The sequence below is a fragment of the Portunus trituberculatus genome, chromosome 15 (assembly GCF_017591435.1).
Source record: "Portunus trituberculatus isolate SZX2019 chromosome 15, ASM1759143v1, whole genome shotgun sequence".
Classification (NCBI taxonomy): Eukaryota; Metazoa; Arthropoda; class Malacostraca; order Decapoda; family Portunidae; genus Portunus; species Portunus trituberculatus.
Window position 1 is genome coordinate 2,391,984 of NC_059269.1, and position 20,620 is coordinate 2,412,603.

General features: G+C 39.1%; 1 protein-coding gene across 2 annotated transcripts; it reads right to left on the bottom strand.

Moving 5' to 3' along the window:
- Positions 1-11,354: 11,354 nt before the first annotated feature.
- Positions 11,355-19,665, bottom strand: LOC123504177. 2 transcript variants are annotated; one of them, XM_045254517.1, is made up of 4 exons: positions 18,226-19,665; positions 17,908-18,138; positions 16,745-16,936; positions 11,355-13,946 (listed from the first exon to the last, which is right to left on the bottom strand). In XM_045254517.1, exons 1-4 carry the CDS (start codon positions 19,168-19,170, stop codon positions 13,761-13,763), a joined length of 1,554 nt encoding a protein of 517 aa, XP_045110452.1. In that variant the 5' UTR covers positions 19,171-19,665; the 3' UTR covers positions 11,355-13,760. The 2 variants fall into 2 exon arrangements, with proteins under 2 accessions (XP_045110452.1, XP_045110451.1); XM_045254516.1 differs by having other exon boundaries at positions 17,908-19,662.
- Between the last annotated feature and the right edge of the window lie 955 nt (positions 19,666-20,620).

Genomic DNA, 20,620 nt, shown 5'->3' on the forward strand with positions numbered 1-20,620 from the left:
TGCCTTAAAAACTCAATTCTCTATCTATCAACTCGACACAACCTTCCAGACAACTATCCCTTCTTCTTCAATGACATTCAACTGTCTCCCTCTCCTACACTGATCCTCTGGCAGTCCTTTACTCATAATCTTAACTGGAAACTTCACATCTCATCTCTTGCTAAAACAGCTTCTTTGAAGTTATGCGTTCTGAGGCGTCTCGTCAGTTTTTCTCACCCCTCCAACTGCTAAATCTGTACAAGGGCCTTATCCGTCCTTGTACTATACTCTTCGCATGTTTGGGGCTGTTTCACTCACACAGTTTTAATACTTAAGTAGATAGGGTGGAATCAAAAGCTTTTTGTCTCCACAACTTTCCTCCTCTGACTGACATTAATGAAACTATCCCTATTCACAAAAATCAACACAAAGTATAAAATTTTGATAATCTAAGTGATAAAGCCGAAGAGTTCAATAATTTCTTTTGTAGAAAGAATTAACTAAATCTATCATCCAAATTCCTCATTCTAGTATCAACTTCATCTCTGCTTTTAGGCCTGAACCCGTAGATAATAACACCGTTATAGTAACAGTCAAAGATCTTAATGCAACTAGCTCTATCGGTTTTGATGGTATTGGGTTAAAGTTCCTAAGGGAAGCGCTCTGGGTCATACTTACGTTCCTCGCGTGTATCGTCAATAGGAGCGTTCGCGTTAAGGCGATTCAGTTACCAATGAGTCATTTTCCGTTTTCTTTTACGGGCATCATGGGTGGCTATTTACTTTTTATTTAATTAATACTACATATGATGCAATCTCTTTGTCAAGAAACCAATTTTATAACATATTAAATAACTCAAAGAAGTAGTTTATATATATATATCAAAACGCATGTGATGCACTAATATGCCATATATAAAGTGAAATCCATAGTGCATGTATTTGCTTCCCACATCATTATAAGGAACGTAAAAAATTGGAGGATGCATTAATAGTGAGTAGTCTATGTAGCAATAATACAAGAAAATAAGAGATACAATTGACATGTATTATATTTCTACTGAGAGTGGTTTCTTTATTCTGAAAACACCCTGCCAGGCGTACGAACCAATGCGGTGCACCAGATCGCCGAAAACGCCATTAGCCGTACCAGTAGTTTTGCATTATATTCTTAACTTAATCCGTAAGCATTTCTTTTCGACAAAAAGTAATGCATTTGATTCATGTAAACTTTATGTTAATTTATATTTCATTTACGTTGTTTAGAAATTGTTTGTGTAATAAAACAGAGAAACAATACTTTATTTCCGAATCGTGATCCGCCGAAATCACCGAAGGACCATAAACAAGGACTCGAGTTGACCGGTCGACCCTCAAAAACCCATGCTTCAGAATGACATCAGTAACATGCTTATCCAGAAATAGTTGGTATCCTCTCTCCTTCTCATACGCTATAGCACGTTCTGATGTCCACCTCATTTTGGAGAGTAGATATTTGAGGCATTGTGCTGATGTCACAGGTGGTAATGTTATGAGATTAGTGTCCCATTCAGTCAGTGTATATGGATCAGGAAAAGTTATGCACGTCCCATTTACTTCTACTGTCCTCCTCCTTATGTTGGTTTCTTCTCCATCATTATCTTCTGTGATGCTGGTCAGCTGCGGGTTGTTAGTAGCCTTCTCCACCATGTGCACAAGGGCATCTTTTGAATATCCCGAGTGTGGTATTGCCCGTGCCTTCAAGTAGTGCTTGAGACTAGCCACCGTCCACTTCTTTATGTCCTTCTCCATACTTGAGTGTCCTCGTTATGATAAAAAGAAAGCTGGCTCTACTTGGAGGTCTGAGGAGCAGCCAAATACCCGTGTTTGTTTTGGTCGTCGAAAGTGTCGTACTGCAGGCAACAACATAATATTTCAATACACTTTTTTTCTTTTTAATTCGTGTAAGAGTACTTCATAGTGCTTTTAAATACATTTAAAAATCAAGGAAACTATATATATACGGTAAAATACGTGCATTTCTTAGCCTTCATTCAAATAATATGTAATTGATGGATCGTCACAAGCTTTGGTTGAAATTCTTAATGGAAACTCAATCTATGATTTTTTAACGAAAAATGTATGATCGAATTATTTTCTTATCTTAATCAATGAAAACACTAGCAGAAAGGGATTCTATATGATTGCCCGCAAAGTGATTTTTTTTTCGAATCTGAAATGAAGATTCTGGTGGTATGTACTAAGCATTCACCTAACGCGAACGCTCCTATACATCTGTGGTGAAAGGATTATTCCCTGAAGCCTGGAAGCATGCACTGGTTGTTCCTGTATACAAAAATGGTGATTCTGACAGTATTATAATTACAGACCCGTATCTATACTGCCCATCATATCTAAAATACTTGAAAAAAATGTTGCCAAACAGTTTTCATTTACTTAGAATCCAACAAAAAGAAAGTATTTTTGTTAACTTTGAGTGACCTCTCGAAAGCATTTGACACAGTCAATCATAAAATCCTGCTAAATAAATGTTTATTAAAAGATTATTGTTTTTGGTTCGACAATTATTTGAATAACTAAAGTATGTCAGATCGTCTTGAAAACAAAATATCTAAAGAAAATTGTTGGTTACGGGGTCCCCCAAAGTTCGATCTTTGGTCAAATTTTATTTGGTATCTATGTAAATGACTTACATGTACATATTGAGTGTTTCCTAGCATGATACGCGGATGATACTCAATTTTTGCATTCGGGAACTTTAGAAAATCTTAATTAAATCATTAAAGACACGGAGGAAACTCATCCCAAATGTCGAGATTATTATCTAAAGAATGAATGGTCTGATGCTCTACTCCTCTAAAGCTCAATGTTTTTTTTATATAGGAAATCATCAGCTGCTATCTAACATTCCACCTGACATACGATAAGGTTCAATGGTAACACCATATACCCAAGTACACATGTAAAAAAGAGCTTAGAAATCTACATTGACGGTTTTATGCTTTTTGATGTTCATATTGATGAGGTAAATAAATAAAAAAAAAAGAAAACTATGGGTATTTTCATGTATATTGGTTGAATAGATGGCAGCTCAAATAAACATACCAAAGTAACTTGTTTTAACCTTAATTGAATATTGTATTAAGATACGGTAATATCAAACGGGCAGAAATTGCAAAATTTTGCAGCAAGAGTAGCGGCGGGAGAAATAAAGAAATATCCCCATCTTTCAAAGAACTGGAATGGCTAAGATTAAAGCAGAATCAAAGTCAAATACATGTATTTGACTTAGGGATAAATATCTTAAGATTTTTATGAGGATTTAATCTAAAAGGTTTTTATCATTAAGTACTAGACAATCTGTCATCAGCAGCATCACCAGACAGATTGTATATGCCGCGCACTAACACTTACTGTGGGACTATGGTAGGAGTCAAGCTGTGGAACTATTCCCCAAACTATCACACAGGCATCCTCTCTTAGCGTCTTTAAAGCTAGACTTGGGGAATTTCTTTTAAAGAGAATGTCTAAGTTAAACTTAGGTGTTTACTGTAGTTTGTTTTATCTATTTTTTTTTTTTTCTATTTACGCTGTTCTAGTTTATAGTTTTATAGAACCATTTATGATAACTGTAGAGGACATGCATCTGAAACCACTGTAATTCATGTGTTTATTGTAATTACAGACTGTTAATTGTAATTTGCATAATAATACTTTGGGGATACTAAAGATAATAAAATTCTCTCTCTCTCTCTCTCTCTCTCTTTGTCGTGCCTGCAAGTTGCACGATCTTGTTGCGTTCCTAATCTTCAAAACTGCTTTTGTGAGTTCAAGGGAATGCATCTGAGTTTTTATAAACCGTACTTAATTGTATTCTTTACAGACATTTACACTTTCCGACCCTAAGCATCTACAGATTCTTAGAGTTACTCCAGTATAAAAAAAAAAGTGAAAAGATTCATTTAAATTTATAGGCCTATATCTATATTTCCAAGTTTCCGCTTGTTGTTAAGAGATTGATGAACTATATTTTTAAATATAGAATTTTATTTGATGCCTAGTATAAATTTTGCGAGAATTATTCCACTGAACTTGATATCTATCAATTTTGAAAAAAAAAAAATATATACTATTGACAATAAGAATTTTCAAATTTCAGTATCTTATAATTTTTCTAAAGCTTTTGACTCAATCTCACATTCCATCTTGATAAAGAAGCTGAATATTTATGGTATCTGTGGAATAACTCTTCAGTGGTTTAAAAGTTACCCTATAGTTTTAGAAAATAATGTACTCTTTTTAATAGTTCGGTATCATCCTTTACTTCTCTCAAACATAGTGTGCCTCAGGGATCAATTTTAAGTCCAATTATGTTCTTATTGTATATAAATGACAAAACACGCAGTACTGGTAACAACGTCATAAACAAATCCATAAATAACGAGTAAAGTGTAATGCTCTGTGTGTATTGAACCGGATCATGAAAGAAAGAAAGAACATTGCGTTATAGGATTTCTGACTGATTCTTTTCGCAGCTCGTAAGCCTAAGGTTTATGAGTTTGGTTTTGGCTGGCTCTAGTTTCTTGATAAACCAAATTGTCTTAATGATGCTGTGACAGCACCATCACTCAATCTTTGTTCTATGTTGTGCTAGCTAGTAATGGTGAGTGGTGACACCACTAAATGGTATTCTCAACCATTTCTCTATGTACGTACAATTTAACATGGTAAAGGAGAAGTACAGAGGATAAGAAAGAGAGGAAGACAGAAAAGAAGATGGATCGGCAGTGTGAAAAAAGATGCAGGACAGAAAATGATACAAGAAATAGACATAAAATATAACTGCGAATTTGGTACATCTTTCCCTAAATACTAATCATTCTACCATATTTTTTTTGTTATACAGCTATATCCGATTCTTTGAACTGGGAAGAAATGGTTACTTTTTAAGATGCATTTAGAAACTAAACGCGTTGTTTCTGGTATTGCTAATTGTTTCGTGTCACAGTGAAATATTTGATAATACTGGCGATGCGTGACGTGTGCGTGACGTGTGCACGTGAAGTGAGTACAGTACAAGTGAGTGACGCGTGATATATTGCAGGGAGGTGTGCGAGGCAAACAGCCAATAAGCCTCAGTGTTGCTAATTGAAGCTTGGCACTCCTGGCGCTGCTCTCCATCTGTCTTGGCTTCCGTTTGGTTATTTTTCTGCTTGTAGATAGAGTGAGTGACTTTTTTTCTTTTCTTTTTTTTCTTCGTTCATTTTAATTGTAAGTGGTGGTGTGGATGATGGTGTTAATGTTGATGATAGAGATGATGGCAATAATGATGATATTCTAATTATTATGGTGAATAGGACGATGACGATAATTGTATTGACAATAGTGACGATTGTGGCAGTGATGGTGATGGTGATAATAATGATGATAATCATTTACCCCTTTCTCCTCCTCCTTGTTCTCCTCCATGTAAACATCCTCGCTCTTCTTCCTTCACGCCCCTCCTCTCACGAAACAAACCAGTTCCCCCTTCTTTGTCTCTGCGTTCCTACCTGCCCCTGCACTCCATACATTTGTCTACTAATCCGCCCACATACCTTCAGCGGCAAAAATAACCAGGCCACCACCGTCCTACTGACCCGCATAACATTCCCTTCAATGTCACGTTCAGAATAAACATATATAAATAATTTCGACACTTCAATCATGTATTTTGAAAGCGCTGGTGCTTCATTTATTGAAATCGAGGGAGAATTAATCAACTCAGATTAGACTAGGTTTGAACAATGAAATGAGTGACCTTCGGCAGGTGTCTCACGGATCGCTGCACTATTGGCATGAAAATAATAATCTAATTACCTTGACCTTCTTAGATGCGTTCATGCAAGAAGCTCTTTGTCAAATTATCAGCACAATACAATTATTAATATTGTCCATATATTTCGTCGCAAAAAATGTAGGACATAATATTGATGTATTTTCCCGAAATGCCTCTCTCTCTCTCTCTCTCTCTCTCTCTCTCTCTCTCTCTCTCTCTCTCTCTCTCTCTCTCTCTCTCTCTCTCTCTCTCTCTCTCTCTCTCTCTCTCTCTCTCTCTCTCTCTCTCTCTCTCTCTCGCACACACACACACACACACACACACACACACACACACACACACACACACACACACACACACACACATCGTTCGTGCTTACAAAATACCAAAACCATATCAATTTGGAACACTGCCGAACCCAAAACACACTAGAGACACCCAAGTTACCAATATCGTCCCTACACACACACACACACACACACACGCACACACACACACACACACACACACACACACACACACACACACACCGCTTAGTGTAGGGGTTAGCACGCTCGACTCACAATCGAGAGGGCCGGGTTCGAGTCCCGGAAAGCGGCGAGGCAAATGGGCAAGCCTCTTAATGTGTGGCCCCTGTTCACCTAGCAGTAAATAGGTACGGGATGTAACTCGAGGGGTTGTGACCTCGCTTTCCCGGTGTGTGGAGTGTGTTGTTGTCTCAGTCCTACCCGAAGATCGGTCTATGAGCTCTGAGCTCGCTCAGTAATGGGGAAGACTGGCTGGGTGACCAGCAGACAACCGAGGTGAATTACACACACACACACACACACACACACACTCTCTCTCTCTCTCTCTCTCTCTCTCTCTCTCTCTCTCTCTCTCTCTCTCTCTCTCTCTCTCTCTCTCTCTCTCTCTCTCTCTCTCTCTCTCTCTCTCTCTACCCCTTTGCGGAGATCTCCATCCTTGGAGATTTCAATATTCACTACCAGGTTTGGCTTTCCTCTTCCTTCACTGACCATCCTGGTGAATCAGGGTTAAACCTTGATATCCTCCATAACCTAGAGCAACCGATGCAACACCCTTTTCGTATTCCTGACCGTCTTGGAAACACACCCAACATTCTTGATCTCTTTTTTACCTCTAATCCTTCTGCTTATGCTAATACCATACTATTTCCGTTGGGCTCCTCCGATCACAATCTCATTTCTGTATCTTGTCTGTTACGGCCCGCCCGTAACATACTCCACTACCATCCCCTCCTCCGCTTGTTACCTCGTTCGCCACCTCTCCGCCTCCCCTTCCACGTTACTGTCTCGTGAACCTTCCACGCCACCGTCTCATGAACCCTCCACGTCACCGTCTCATGAGGCCCCGTTACTGTCCCGAAGTTGGATTCACGCGGCCCTATTCGACTCAACCAGAAGTGTTAAAGCAAGCTCGGCTTTTTGGAAAGTCAAGTCGAGGTCCAGGCCTCAACCAGTGAACACAACGCCTCTTGGGACTACCGTGGGATCAACCATCACCCAGCACTTCACCACTGCGACACCTCATAAGTATCACTTCCCCTCGTCCCGTGTTTTCCACATTGCCTCCATATAGGATTAGGATTATTGTTAGGTATTAAGTTGGGTTCTTTATTGTTGTATTTATTTATGTGTTATATGTATATGTGTATGTCATTTTCCTGTGTTTCATGTTATATATTTGTGTTTCATGTTTCATGTTATATCTATGTGTGTCAGTTTCATTATGGGTTATTAAAATAGCTTTTTAAAGTGCCCCCTTTGCATTTCCTCACCAGTTGAACCTGCAGTGTTTTTTTTTATTGTTATTGTTCACCGGCTCCCCGATGCCAATCTTACCCGTTTAACCGATGAACGTAACATGTCCTATTTCTCCAATTCCTCTCCAGGATCCCTCAAAACGGAGTTGCCTCTGGTGCTTTGCCTCTGTCAGTTGGGGGGACCTGTGGAAGTATTATGCTGATTTTACATGGAATGATTACTGTTTGAGTGTCAGAGACCTATCTCTGTGCTGAACGCATAATAGAGGTAATAGTGTCTGGCATGGAGGTGTACATTTCTCATTGTTTCTCTAAACCTGAAACCTCTAAACCTTGGTTTAACACAGCCTGTTCTCGTGCTATACGTGATAGAAAGATTGCCCACAAAAAGTACTTGAGCCTTCCATCTCCTGAATCTCATGCAATTTATATTTTTGCCCGGAATTATCCCAAGTTTATTTTACAACTTGCCAAACACTCCTTCTTAAATAGAAAATGTCAAAATCTTTCAAACTCAAAATCACCTCGAGACTTCTGACATCTAGCCAAAAAGCATCTCCAATAACTTCACTTCTTCATCTTTCCCTCCTTTATTTCATCCTTATGGTACCACTGCCATCTCTTCTGTCTCTAAAGCTGAACTCTTCTCTTAAACCTTCGCTAATAACAACACCTTGAATGATTCTGGGCTTGTCCCTCCCTTTCCTCTTCCTCCTGACTATTTCATACTTACGATTAAACTTCATAGTAATGATGTTTTCCATGCCCTTCCTGGCCTAAACCCTCGGAAAGCTTATAGACCGGATGGTGTCTTTCCTATTGCTCTCCAAAACTGTTTCTGTGCTTGCACCTTGCCTGACCAAACTCTTTCAAATTTGTCTATCAACTTCTACCTTTCCTTCTTGCTGGAAGTTTGCCTACATTCAGCCTGTTCCTAAAAAGGGTGACCGTTCTAATCCTCAAACTACCGTCCTATATCTTTAATCTCTTGCTTATCTAAAGTTTTTTAATCTCTCCCGAATAGGAAGATTCTTAAACATCTGTCACTTCACAATATTCTATCTGATCGCCAGTATGGCTTCCGTCAAGGTCGCTCTACTGGTGATCTTCTGGCTTTCCTTACTGAGTCTTGGTCATCCTCTTTTAGAGATTTCGGTGAAACTTTTGCTGTCGTTAGACATATCAAAAGCTTTTGATAGAGTCTGGCATAAAGCTTTGATTTCAAAACTGCCCTCCTACGGTTTCTATCCTTCTCTCTGCAACTTTATCTCAAGTTTCCTTTCCGACCGTTCTATTGCTGCTGTGGTAGACGGCCACTGTTCTTCTCCTAAATCTATTAATAGTGGTGTTCCTCAGGGTTCTGTCCTGTCACCCACTCTCTTTCTATTATTCATTAATGATCTTCTTAACCAAACTTCTTGCCCTATCCACTCCTACGCTGATGATACCACCCTACATCTTTCCACGTCCTTTCAGAGACGATCAACCCTTCAGGAAGTCAACAGATCACGCAGGGACGCCACAGAACGCCTGACTTCTGATCTTTCTAAGATTTCCGATTGGGGCAGAGAAAATCTAGTAGTTTTCAATGCCTCAAAACTCAATTCCTCCATCTATCAACTCGACACAACCTTCCAAACAACTATCCCCTCTTCTTCAATGACACTCACTGTCTCCTCTTCCACACTGAATATCCTGTCTTTCCTATACTTATAATGTTAACTGGAAACTTCACTTCTCATCTCTTGCTAAAACAGCTTCTATGAAGTTATGCGTTCTGCGGTGTCTCCACCAGTTTTCTCGCCCCTCCAACTTCTTACTCTGTATTCGCCCCTGTATGGAGCACTCTTCGCATGTTTGGGGCATTCCACTCACACAGTTATATTAGATAAGGTGGAATCAACAGCTTTTCGTCTCATCAACTCCCTTCGTCTGACTGACTGTCTTCAGCCTCTTTCTCACCGCCGAAATAATTCATTTCTTTCTATCTTTTGTCACTATTTTCATGCTAACTGCTCTACTGATCTTGCTAACTGCATGCCTCCCTTCCTCCTGCGGCCTCACTGCACAAGGCTTTCTTCTTCCTCTCATCCCTTTTCTGTCCAACACTCTAACGCAAGAGTTAACCAGTACTCTCAATCATTCATACCTTTCACTGTTAAACTCTGGAACTCCCTTCCTACTTCTGTATTTCCGTCTTCCTACGAGTTGACTTCTTTTAAGAGAGAGGTGTCAAGACATTTGCTCCCTAATTTTAAATAAACCTTCTTATCTTTTAGAGAAGCACCGTCAAGTGGGCCGTTTTATTTTTTTTAACTTTGTTGCCCTTGACTGGCTTTCTCTCCTACAAAAAAAAAAAGTGTTTGGAGTTCTTTGCACGCACAATCTTTAACCCTTTTTAACATCATGAACGCACTTAGTAGTAGTTACACTTAGTACTAGATCTCAAAGCTGCGTTAACACGGTCAACTTGTGTTGTTTTTAACTTGAATTGAGATCGGCGCGCTCGCCTAAACGCTTCAACTTGCTCCCTAGCAAGTGTATGAGGTTGAAAGGACTCTTCTGATAATCCAAAATACTATTTATACAGTTCAAGTAACCCTAATATCAATAAGGAAAATTGAAATAAATGTTAAGAATATGTGTAACTGCTTCATTGAATACTTTACAAGTTACTTTAGGTTATAATTTATTGCTTCAGTTCTCCTTCCTTCCAAGTTTTTTTTTTCTATAAATCTCAACTAAAATTGATTGGTGACTTGTAATTTCAGCTATAGTATTATACGCAATTTTACAGTATTATTTCTCGTTTTATAAAGAAGTATTGAGTGGAAAGATATTATGTGATTTATTATTATGTTTTTTTTTTTGCATTACATAGCTGTGAGAAGGAACTATTCATTTTTGTATTTTTATGCGCACTTTGTTGCTTTGATTTGAAATATACAGGACAAAAAGGCTGCCGCCTTTTATCAAACCCTTTTGCGCGAGCTGGCTTTGATTCTCTTCTGAAAAAATATAACGAGATTCTTCCTAGGCCTTCAATATTAGATGATTAAAGTCATTCATTTATAGCAGCTATATAAACCTTACGCAGCAAAATATTTGATTGGCAGCCGTCTTGGCGACTGCTGTCGGGTGCCACTCCGTCTCGTCACCACGCTATTACAGGGCATCATGGGCAAGTGGGATATTGTCCACGACACCAGTAAGGCAGTATACTTCCATTAATGTGAAAATATTATGCTTTTTACGTGGTGCATAGACATGGACACATAACCTGTGTGTATTTGACGTCATGACGTTAGATGTGACGTCATCTCAATATAGGTTTGGAGCGTCTTGAGGTGGGGGCAAGATAATCTCAACATTAAAGTGGGGTTATCTTGCGGGCGAAAACGGTACGGACAAGACGGCCGTAATTTGTGACGTATCTATGACGTCATATGAACATAAGTTGACCGCGAAAACTCGGTTCACGTAACTTTCAGTAGACCCCGAGGCGGGATTCACTAACTTTCCCTACTAAAGCAATGCGTACGGAGAAAAGATGAGAAGTCCATATACGAACTTCCTCTAAAGCAGGGGTGGGCAAGTTTTTCAGTGCTAGGGCCACATAAAAAAGAAAAAGAAAAAAAAACATAATCTTACAGGGCCGCATACAATATCAATCCAAAATCATTGATATCTAAAATACAAAATTAAAAGCTTCTAGAGAAAAAGCCATTCTCACACACATGTGCACACTTTCGGGAAGAAAATGAAATGCTCACAATTCTATTTGGCGTTGTTTATTAACTTGCTCTTTCAAGTTTACTAAAATCTGTCGGGCCTCCTTTGGCGGGTTGCCTGCGGCCAGTGGGCCGTAATTTGCCCACAGCTGCCCTAAAGCGATTCAGTAAAGGTTCCTAAGGATACTTTCTTTTCAGCTCTGTTTCACTTTGATGGTGGCAGTCCCTGCTAGATGACATTAGTGCATGGTTGACATTTTTCCTTCAGCTAATAGCAGCGCTTTTCCTCGAGGGACATTAACCAATCAATAGCTATTACATACAAATAATGCTTCATAATCATATGATACAAGAGACAGCAGTGTCAGTGGAGCCCAAAAGAGGGTTACAGGGCAACTCAGCCCATTGCCAACTCGGCTCATTGTCAACTTGGCGCACCTATACCAACTCAGACTACCGTGTGTACCAAAGCGGTCTATTATATGTGCGTGTATCAACATTATTAATGATGGTAAGCATGATTTACAAGTTACGAAACATATGTTTATTACTTCATTAACGTTGATGAGTTTAAAAGATGGGGATCAGTCACTGCCAAACATTATTATAAGTATACAAACGAATTAAAGGCCATTCTAACATTGCACTGTCAATGTCAGGTATACTCTCTCTCTCTCTCTCTCTCTCTCTCTCTCTCTCTCTCTCTCTCTCTCTCTCTCTCTCTCTCTCTCTCTCTCTCTCTCTCTCTCTCTCTCTCTCTCTCTCTCTCTCTCTCTCTCTCTCTCTCTCTCTCTCTCTCTCTCTCTCTCTCTCTCTCTCTCTCGTCATTATTCAGCACTGTACTTCACTGCTAGGCACTCACACCTCCCAGATCACCCAAAAGTCACCAAAAAAGTATTAGCACTCTTCTTTCTAGATACACTGTACTATTACATATATTTCAGTACCTTACCTCCTCAGGCCAGTCATATGATAATGTCACTTCTAATTACCGTACATATTTCTCTCTCCTTTCCATTTCAGGCCACTATCATGCATGTGTCAATACACTTGTATTTTCATATATACACTGTTCTATTACATATATTTCAGTACCTTACCTCCTCAGGCCAGTCATATGATAATATCACTTCTAATTACCGTACATATTTCTCTCTCCTTTCCATTTCAGGCCACTATCATGCATGTGTCAATACACTTGTATTTTCATATATAGAGTAGAGAGTTTTCCATCGCTTCTCAAGCCACTGTTATGTGCTAATGTCACTTGTTGTTTATTTCAATATACTTTTCCTTCTTCTAACCCCTGGCTTCATCAATGTTCACCTCGGGGATTGTGTAGTGGAGAAAAGGTGCTCAGAAGTCCACGTTACGAAACCTTACGGGATCTCGAGAGAGTATTTATCTTTTGAGGTACGTACGAAGTCCGTAACTATTTAGTTAATAGCTATTAGCATAGATGCGGACTACTTAAGGGACTTACTAAATACGTAACTCTATAGTGAATCCCGGCCCAGTAATGTTTGTAAGCGCGGTACCGACTGTCCCTTGATGAAGCATATTTCTTACGTTTAAAGATTTATATAGATTGAAACGAGGGAAATTATTGCAGACAAGGACGTCACTGTTTCTACCAATAAGAATGACAATGATAGCCTGCTAATAGGAAAAGTAATAATGGGGATAATGGTGATCGATGATAATCATGTTAATATATAACAATCATAAAGATATGAGAATAATGGTACTGATCCAAATGTGCGAGTTAATCTTTTGCCATTACACCAATTTTGCAAATGAATAATTTTCCCATTCGTCAAAATTCATGACACTCGACACACTTGTACCCTTGGATTTTTATTAACTTAACCTTTGTATAAAAGAATGAAATGTCCACTTCGTTCGTGTTTCTTGTACCTTGCTTTTTTTTCGTTCGTGTTTCCTTGTACCTTGTTTTTTCTTTTCTTTTTTTCGTTCGGGTTTCCTCCTTCCTTGCTTCTCAGCTTATTTCTTCCAAAATAGAACGACATTTAGGAAAACATAAACATTGAACTTTCGCATCATTCAATTACACGTTATTTAGTTATACGCTTTTTTTTTCAGTTCTCTAACCATCGCTTTATCTTTCTTCCCAAGCTTTAATTTTCTATCTAATATTTTATTTTCATTTACTTCTTGCCGCTTTTCTATTATTATTTTCAATATTTTATGTTCACTCCTTGTGTTTTCTTTGATTCTTTTTTCCAAATTTTCACCCGTGTCCCGTGTGTCTTCTCTCCATCTCCATCCATCTGAACGTATTTGTTTCCTTGTAGTCGTCCATTTTTAGTTTTGTGTCCTTTCACTGAACTCTTCTTTTCCTCCTCACCTATCGTAACATTCTAATCTTTTCCATGGTTTTGCATCTCCTATCCTATCCCTTTCCTTCAAGTCCTGCCTCTGGTGCCGCATCAGGGTAGAATCTTCAGTTCAGCGGTGCGTCGGTGGCCCCGCGTGTGTCGCCGCAGCAGCACTAGGTCCTGCAGTGTGAGACCCCGCCAGGTACGAAGACCCTTCATAACGTGTAGGTTTTCACAGGTGTCCACAAGCAACCGAGCAGAGGACAAGCCCAGCACGCAGTTGTAGAGCTCCAGCACCTAGAGAGGCAGAGGGAAGAGAGGGGGAAGACAAAGATGAGCTGAAGTTAAACTGACTTTATTCTGTATGACGGCAATGGTTATACTGTCACGGGAATATTATCTCCTCTTAATGATACGCGGATTGAGGCTATAATGTTCTTTCCCAGAATCAAATAACACCACCACTATTACAGCTGAATCGACCTCCATTGTTTCTGAGTTAGAATCAGTGTTAGTCTCCTCTATTCCATTAACCAGCAATATGACTGACCGGTAGAGAAGAGTTAAGTGGCAAACCGTCTCGTGTGTGTGTTTTTGATGCCTCGTAACTTCCATCACATGAGTATCATCTCTAAGATCATTAGTATTTCCTCTATTTCAATTGTCATTGTGCTCATCTTAGTTGCTTCGATATTGTTCATTCATGTCATTACCATAAACCGTCACGACACACACACACACACACACAAATGTTGCTTATAATTTTTTCCATGACGCAATAAATATCGTATATGATAAACACTTTCCATGGAAAAAATATCGAATAAATAGCAAAAATGAAATAAGTCCGTACATTAGATTAGAGAAATAGATTAGAGAAACTAGCGAAGAAATGGCCCATCACTTTTGGAGAAACTTATCGTCGATACAGAAATGACTTAGCTTCAACATTAAGAGCAGCAAAAAACAAATATTATAAAGACAATTTAAGGGAAAATCAAGGTAATCCCATAGTTCAGTGTAAAATCATTAATTCCTTACTTGGCAGAACAAATAGTCAAACAAATAAAAACATAATTGAGCTCAAACCTGAATGTGGTAACATCCCTAAAGCATTTAATGAACACTTCTTGAATATAGGTATTAACCAGATAAGTGGAATAGGATATGAATATAAGAGATATCTAAATGACCCTCCCATATTTTCACTTTACTTCCCACCAACACATGAAAAAGAAGTAGAAACTTATCTTAATTATTTACAATCCGCTGCATCGGGATACGACGAAGTATCACCACTAGTACTAAAACATGTATCATCAGAAATATCTGCTCCACTTACCCACATAATCAACCTCTCCTTGAGATCAGGCATTTTTCCAGATGCAATAATAAAAAGCCAAAGTAATATACCATTGTATAAATCTGGGAACAGAAATGATATAAACAATTATCGTCCTATTTCAATCCTGCCAGCTGTCAATAAGATCTTTGAAAAGGTAATTTCCGTTCGTTTAACTAGCTACCTACAAAATCATAACTTACTGTCTGAATACCAACACGGGTTTCGAGCTAACAGGTCCACCGAATGAGCAATATTACAGTTTGTCAACAATGTTTAGACCTCTTTGGAAGAAAAGCGCAATGTTGTTGGAGTATTTATTGATCTCTCAAAAGCATTCGACACACTCGATCACAAAATTCTTTTTGATAAACTGGAACACTCAGGCGTAAGAGGCATTCCCTTAAACCTGTTCAGGAGTTATCTTACTAATACAACTCAATATGTTTTTTGTAACATGAATTTTTCACCATTTATAGCCTTGTCTAAGGGTGTTCCACAAGGATCGGTTTTAGGTCCACTGTTATTTTTTTTATATATTAATGATATTGTAAACGTTAGCGCTGAGCTAAAATTTGTTATGTATTCTGATGACATAAACCTCTTGTTGGCCATACATCAGCTGCACGAAATGATTAACCTGGAATTAAACTCTATAAATAAAAGGATACAATATAATAAATTAAAGCTAAATGTCTCAAAAACCAAATATATATTCTTTCAGAACAGGTCAGTAAGAAATCAAATGCCACCATTACAAATTGAGGGCGATGTAATACAACAGGTTAATCTATGAATTTCTTGATATAATTATTGACTCTGATCTTAACTGGAAATATCACATTGATGAAATTTGTGTAAAACCATCCAAAATTTGTGGCTTACTCTATAAAGTGCGACATAATCTTACAACAGAGGCTATGATTAGTATATATTACACATTATGTTATCTTCACCTTATTTACTGTGTACCAATATGGGCATGTAATTGGCCCTCGTTCCTCGACAAACTAGTTATTTCCCAAAATAAAGTATTTAGATGTATATTTTTTCTTCATGAATTTGACTCTACAGCCACTATTTTTTCTACTACTAAACTTTTAAAAAATTGATTTTATTCATAAATATTTCACTTTATTACTTATATTTAAAACTGTGCAATATTATAGTGGAAATAATGTCTTTAGAATTGTTGACAACCCAAGAAACACTAGGAGCAATAATGTTCACTTGTACTGCCCCCATTTCAGAACAACTCTCTTTAAAAATAGTGTATTAAGCTTTGGTCCTCAATTATATAATAGTCTACCACTAGAACAAAAGTTACTCCTTAGATCAACCAATATTTCAACATTTAAAAGAAAAATTAAGAACTATCTAGGAAATTTCGTAATATAATTGTTTCATTATTTAACTATATTTCTTTTGTATTGCTTTATAACTACAATCATAATCGTGTTTTTTGTTTTCTTATTATTAATTGTACCTAGCACATATGTAACATTATGTTAACATTTATTTATCTATCCATCCACTTAACATTTAGTACTTAATAATGTCTGTCGTAGAGCTTCGCTTGACAGACCCTTGCTGTATGAACAGTATTTTTCAAATGCATGTATATATTGTATATAATGTTTAATAACAATAAATGTTTACTTACTTACTTACTTACTTACTTACACACAGACACACACACACACACACACACACACACACACACACACACACACACACACACACACACACACACCTCCAGGTGCATCATCCTATTAACGGACAGTATTTCCAAAAGATCCGTCTCCACCAGATTGGTCGGGCGGCAGATGAGGCGGCGTAGCTGACGGCACCTACTGAGGGCGGCCGTCAAACCGCGTCGCATCAGTGTGAAGTCCTTGGCCCATGCCTTAGGACCCACACCCGTCATACAATCTAGCTCCAGCACCTGAAGAAGGAGTATAAATCAGTGCAGGGCTAATGCTCAGAATTCAAAGAATTGACTGGGAAAAATGAGGACGGTTTTTAGGAATAGTTGAATTTAAAGAGGAAGAAAGGGAGCCTAATACCATTGCACATGGAATAAAGTAAGCTATTTTTTTCACTGGTCACGAAGGAGAAAGAGCGAGATAATGGTAAATGAAAGAAAAAAAAATTCAGTCCTGATTTACCCAGTCGCTCTAAAAAAAAAAAAAAAAAAGCTATAAGTAGCTGAATGATTCTCGTTAAGAAGTTGTTACGAACAGTAAATGCATTTATGGAAATAATGAGATTCTGTATCTGTAATAGTTTTACAGCCATGACTCAGCCCAGTGAAGTGAAGATGTATAATAGTATTGACCAGAGTATTAGAATGGCAAGTGGTTTAGATTCAGACGTGACCCAGATGACTGAAGAAAAACTTTTTTTTTATTCAAGGATAAACCGCCCAAAGGCAACAAAAAGCTACTTTAGTCAAATAGATTATTTTGAAATTATATCAGTTGATTTTGTCTTTCTTCTCTGGACATAGTAGAAGTGCAATTAAACTTTTCCATCCAGAAAAGATAAAACAGTGACTCGTTTAAGTTTTATTTTACCTCAGCAAGTGAAGCCTTGTGAATAATTCAGCGATATATATATATATATATATATATATATATATATATATATATATATATATATATATATATATATATATATATATATATATATATATATATATAGATAGATAGATAGATAGATAGATAGATAGATAGATAGATAGATAGAGAGAGAGAGAGAGAGAGAGAGAGAGAGAGAGAGAGAGAGAGAGAGAGAGAGAGAGAGAGAGAGAGAGAGAGATGTGAGAGGATCATTAGTTCCGATACTTATCTAACGCAGGGAAAATGACACATCATCTAATGTGTACTCACGGGTACTTGGCGTCGCTTTACTGACCTTGAGCCGAGCTAAGGCTATGCTGTCCTTGTTGGAAAGCTCCGTTAGTGACTCTCGTGTGGGTACTGTCACAGCAGGCAGCGCCAGCTCCTCTAGATGTGGACAGTTCCCGGCCAAAACACCAATGTCGGCCTCCCAGTACACGTCTCCTTCCAGCCGCAGAGTCACTAGTCGGGTGCCCACCGACCAAGCGAACTCGTACAGCGCCGTGGGAGACAACAGGTACGGTTCCTGAACAGAAAGTTTTAGATGTTGAAGTTCAGGGAGCAGCCGCAGGTCATTCACGGTGACTCCAGCATAGTTGATAATGGCATTTACATTTTTTATTGCGGGACACATTCGCCGCAGCAGCCGCAGATTGTTGATTGTAACACATCGCACGTTCACCTCCTCCAGGATCGTCACAGAACTTCCATCACTTAGTTCATCCATTATTTTTAGAGCTTCTATGACGTCGGCTGAACCGAGACTGGTTAGCTCCGTTAAGCGGGACAGAAGAATAGCAACGCCTTCTTGTGTCACGCTGGTGCCTCCCACGTCCATGTGGCGGAGCCTCATGGGCTCTTCTCCTCCTCCCCATAACAGATTTACAATAATTCTATTAATGCCCTCGTCAGTGACGCCGGCAGACCCAGACACGTCGAGATGAGTGATGAGGCGGCAGTACCGCGTGAGCAGCGTGAGGGCGTCATCGGAGGCATCAATGAGACGCACGCGACTGAGCTTTTTACAAGTGCGGCAGAGGTCACTGAACACTCGTTTCACGGCATCTGTCATAAGCGGCGGCATCGTCAATACTAGATGGGTCAGACCCTCGCCGTTACGAAGAATCAAATCAATGTCAAGGGGCCAGTCAGCACCCTCGGGGCCTGGGCGAGGCAGTGTGACATACACTGGTTCCACCACCTGCATGTCAGAGCTGAGGAGGACCAGAGCTCTGTTGATTGCAGCCAATTCCCTGCTGCCGTGCCTCAGGTGCAGCCCACCGGCCTTAAGGGCGTTGTGCACCATCATGGCGCGAAGGTTGCGAGGGAGATCCTTTAGGAACCGCTGCACAGTAAACGCTTGCCACTTGGGTATGTTGCGACGCAGCACGTACTGCACACGCTCCAACCAAAATTTGCTGCACATCTCCTTGAGGGAAATTACTTTCGATAACACAACGGGTGGAGGGCCTATTGACTTAGGGGTCAACGGAGTGGCCTCCTGGTGCCTCGCAAGTGCCAAAGGCAGTCGAGGAAGATGCATGTTTATCAAAGCCATTATTTTTCTAATGTCTCAATATTACTTTTTACCATAAATTCATCAAAACTTATTATACGGCATTTCAGGAACTTTTTTTTTCACGGGAATATCCTATTACTCCCAGAGGCACAATGCACGAAACGCCACTTGGCACGACTTGCCGCCTTGATAAGCGGCACGACAACCTAATTTCTTGTTCATTTACTGCGTTGTGGCTAGTATAGCCGCGGGATCACTAGGGTTACATGTCCCAGTATACGGATCTCATTGTCTGTGAATCCACGAAACTTTTCTTACTGTCAAAACGAAGAATTGTAGTCACTGCGCCACAGGTGAACAGTATGCAACACTACCACGTCTTACAAGAGACTGTTGTGCGGTAAATATACCGCGGCCAGCAGGTGGGGACTCCCAGAGCGAGAGAGCGAGAGTGCTGCCAACACGAGTTCCGGCAGGGGAGGCCAACTCCCGGTGGGGGAGGTCCGCGCTGCTTCAGGACACCACATCAATGTGGAAATAATGTTGTCGGTGAATAATGGAGCACACAAGCAGTATCTTCCGGCGGGCAAATCTGTCATCTTTCATATAACTACACAAAGACCTTCAGTCTTCGGACTTACATAGTTTCTCTCTCTCTCTCTCTCTCTCTCTCTCTCTCTCTCTCTCTCTCTCTCTGTGTGTGTGTGTGTGTGTGTGTGTGTGTGTGTGTGACCAGCAATTCTCATGATATGCGTATTGTGGGGTTGTTGACTAAACCTATTGATAGTAATAATAATAACAACAACAATAATAATAATAATAATAATAATAATAATAATAATAATAATAATAATAATAAAGTAATCTGCACTGAAAAAAAAAATTCTCTATGTGGAAAAATATGACCGGCGCAAGAAGCGAAACAAATAATTTCTTTATCAAAGGGATTACCCAGAATTTTAGACTCGGGTATTGGAAGCGCGAAGCTTCATAGATTATACTTAATTAAGCTGCTGGAATGATATGTATATGCCACATAGGTAATGTAAGCACACTTTATGTAGATATCTGTGTGTGTGTGTGTGTGTGTGTGTGTGTGTGTGTGTGTTAGCCTGTCTTCATCATATAGGGCTGCATATGGGTGCACTGATGAAGTTTAAATTGTTTTAGCTGATCACCTTCCTGTAAGTTAAGTAGGTATGTAGAAGGAGATATTAAGAAGCACTGCAGTAGATGGAGGCTTTAATGAGTACTTACTGTAGTAGTAGCTGAACAGAAGGATGTTGATTAAGACGGCAAGAATGGACCGACTCTAGCAACTCTCACACCTCAGTCCATCTGCTCTAAGGTAAGCAAGTTCATTTTTTTTGTACTACATACATAATTAATGTTAAAATAGTGAGATGATATTTATCTCCATAAACTTCGTCAAGCAAGGTCTCTTATTCTTATAATTATTGAAGGTCTGTAAGGAAGATTTATTTTCTTG

Excerpts from the sequence above, each read along its gene's own strand:
- LOC123504177 (XM_045254516.1), bottom strand. The coding sequence starts at position 19,170 with ATGGCTTTGATAAACATGCATCTTCCTCGACTGCCTTTGGCACTTGCG. Across the intron at positions 16,937-17,907 it reads TAGCCTTAGCTCGGCTCAAG|GTGCTGGAGCTAGATTGTAT; the intron begins GTCAGTAAAGCG and ends CTCCTTCTTCAG. Across the intron at positions 13,947-16,744 it reads ATAGGATGATGCACCTGGAG|GTGCTGGAGCTCTACAACTG; the intron begins GTGTGTGTGTGT and ends CTGCCTCTCTAG.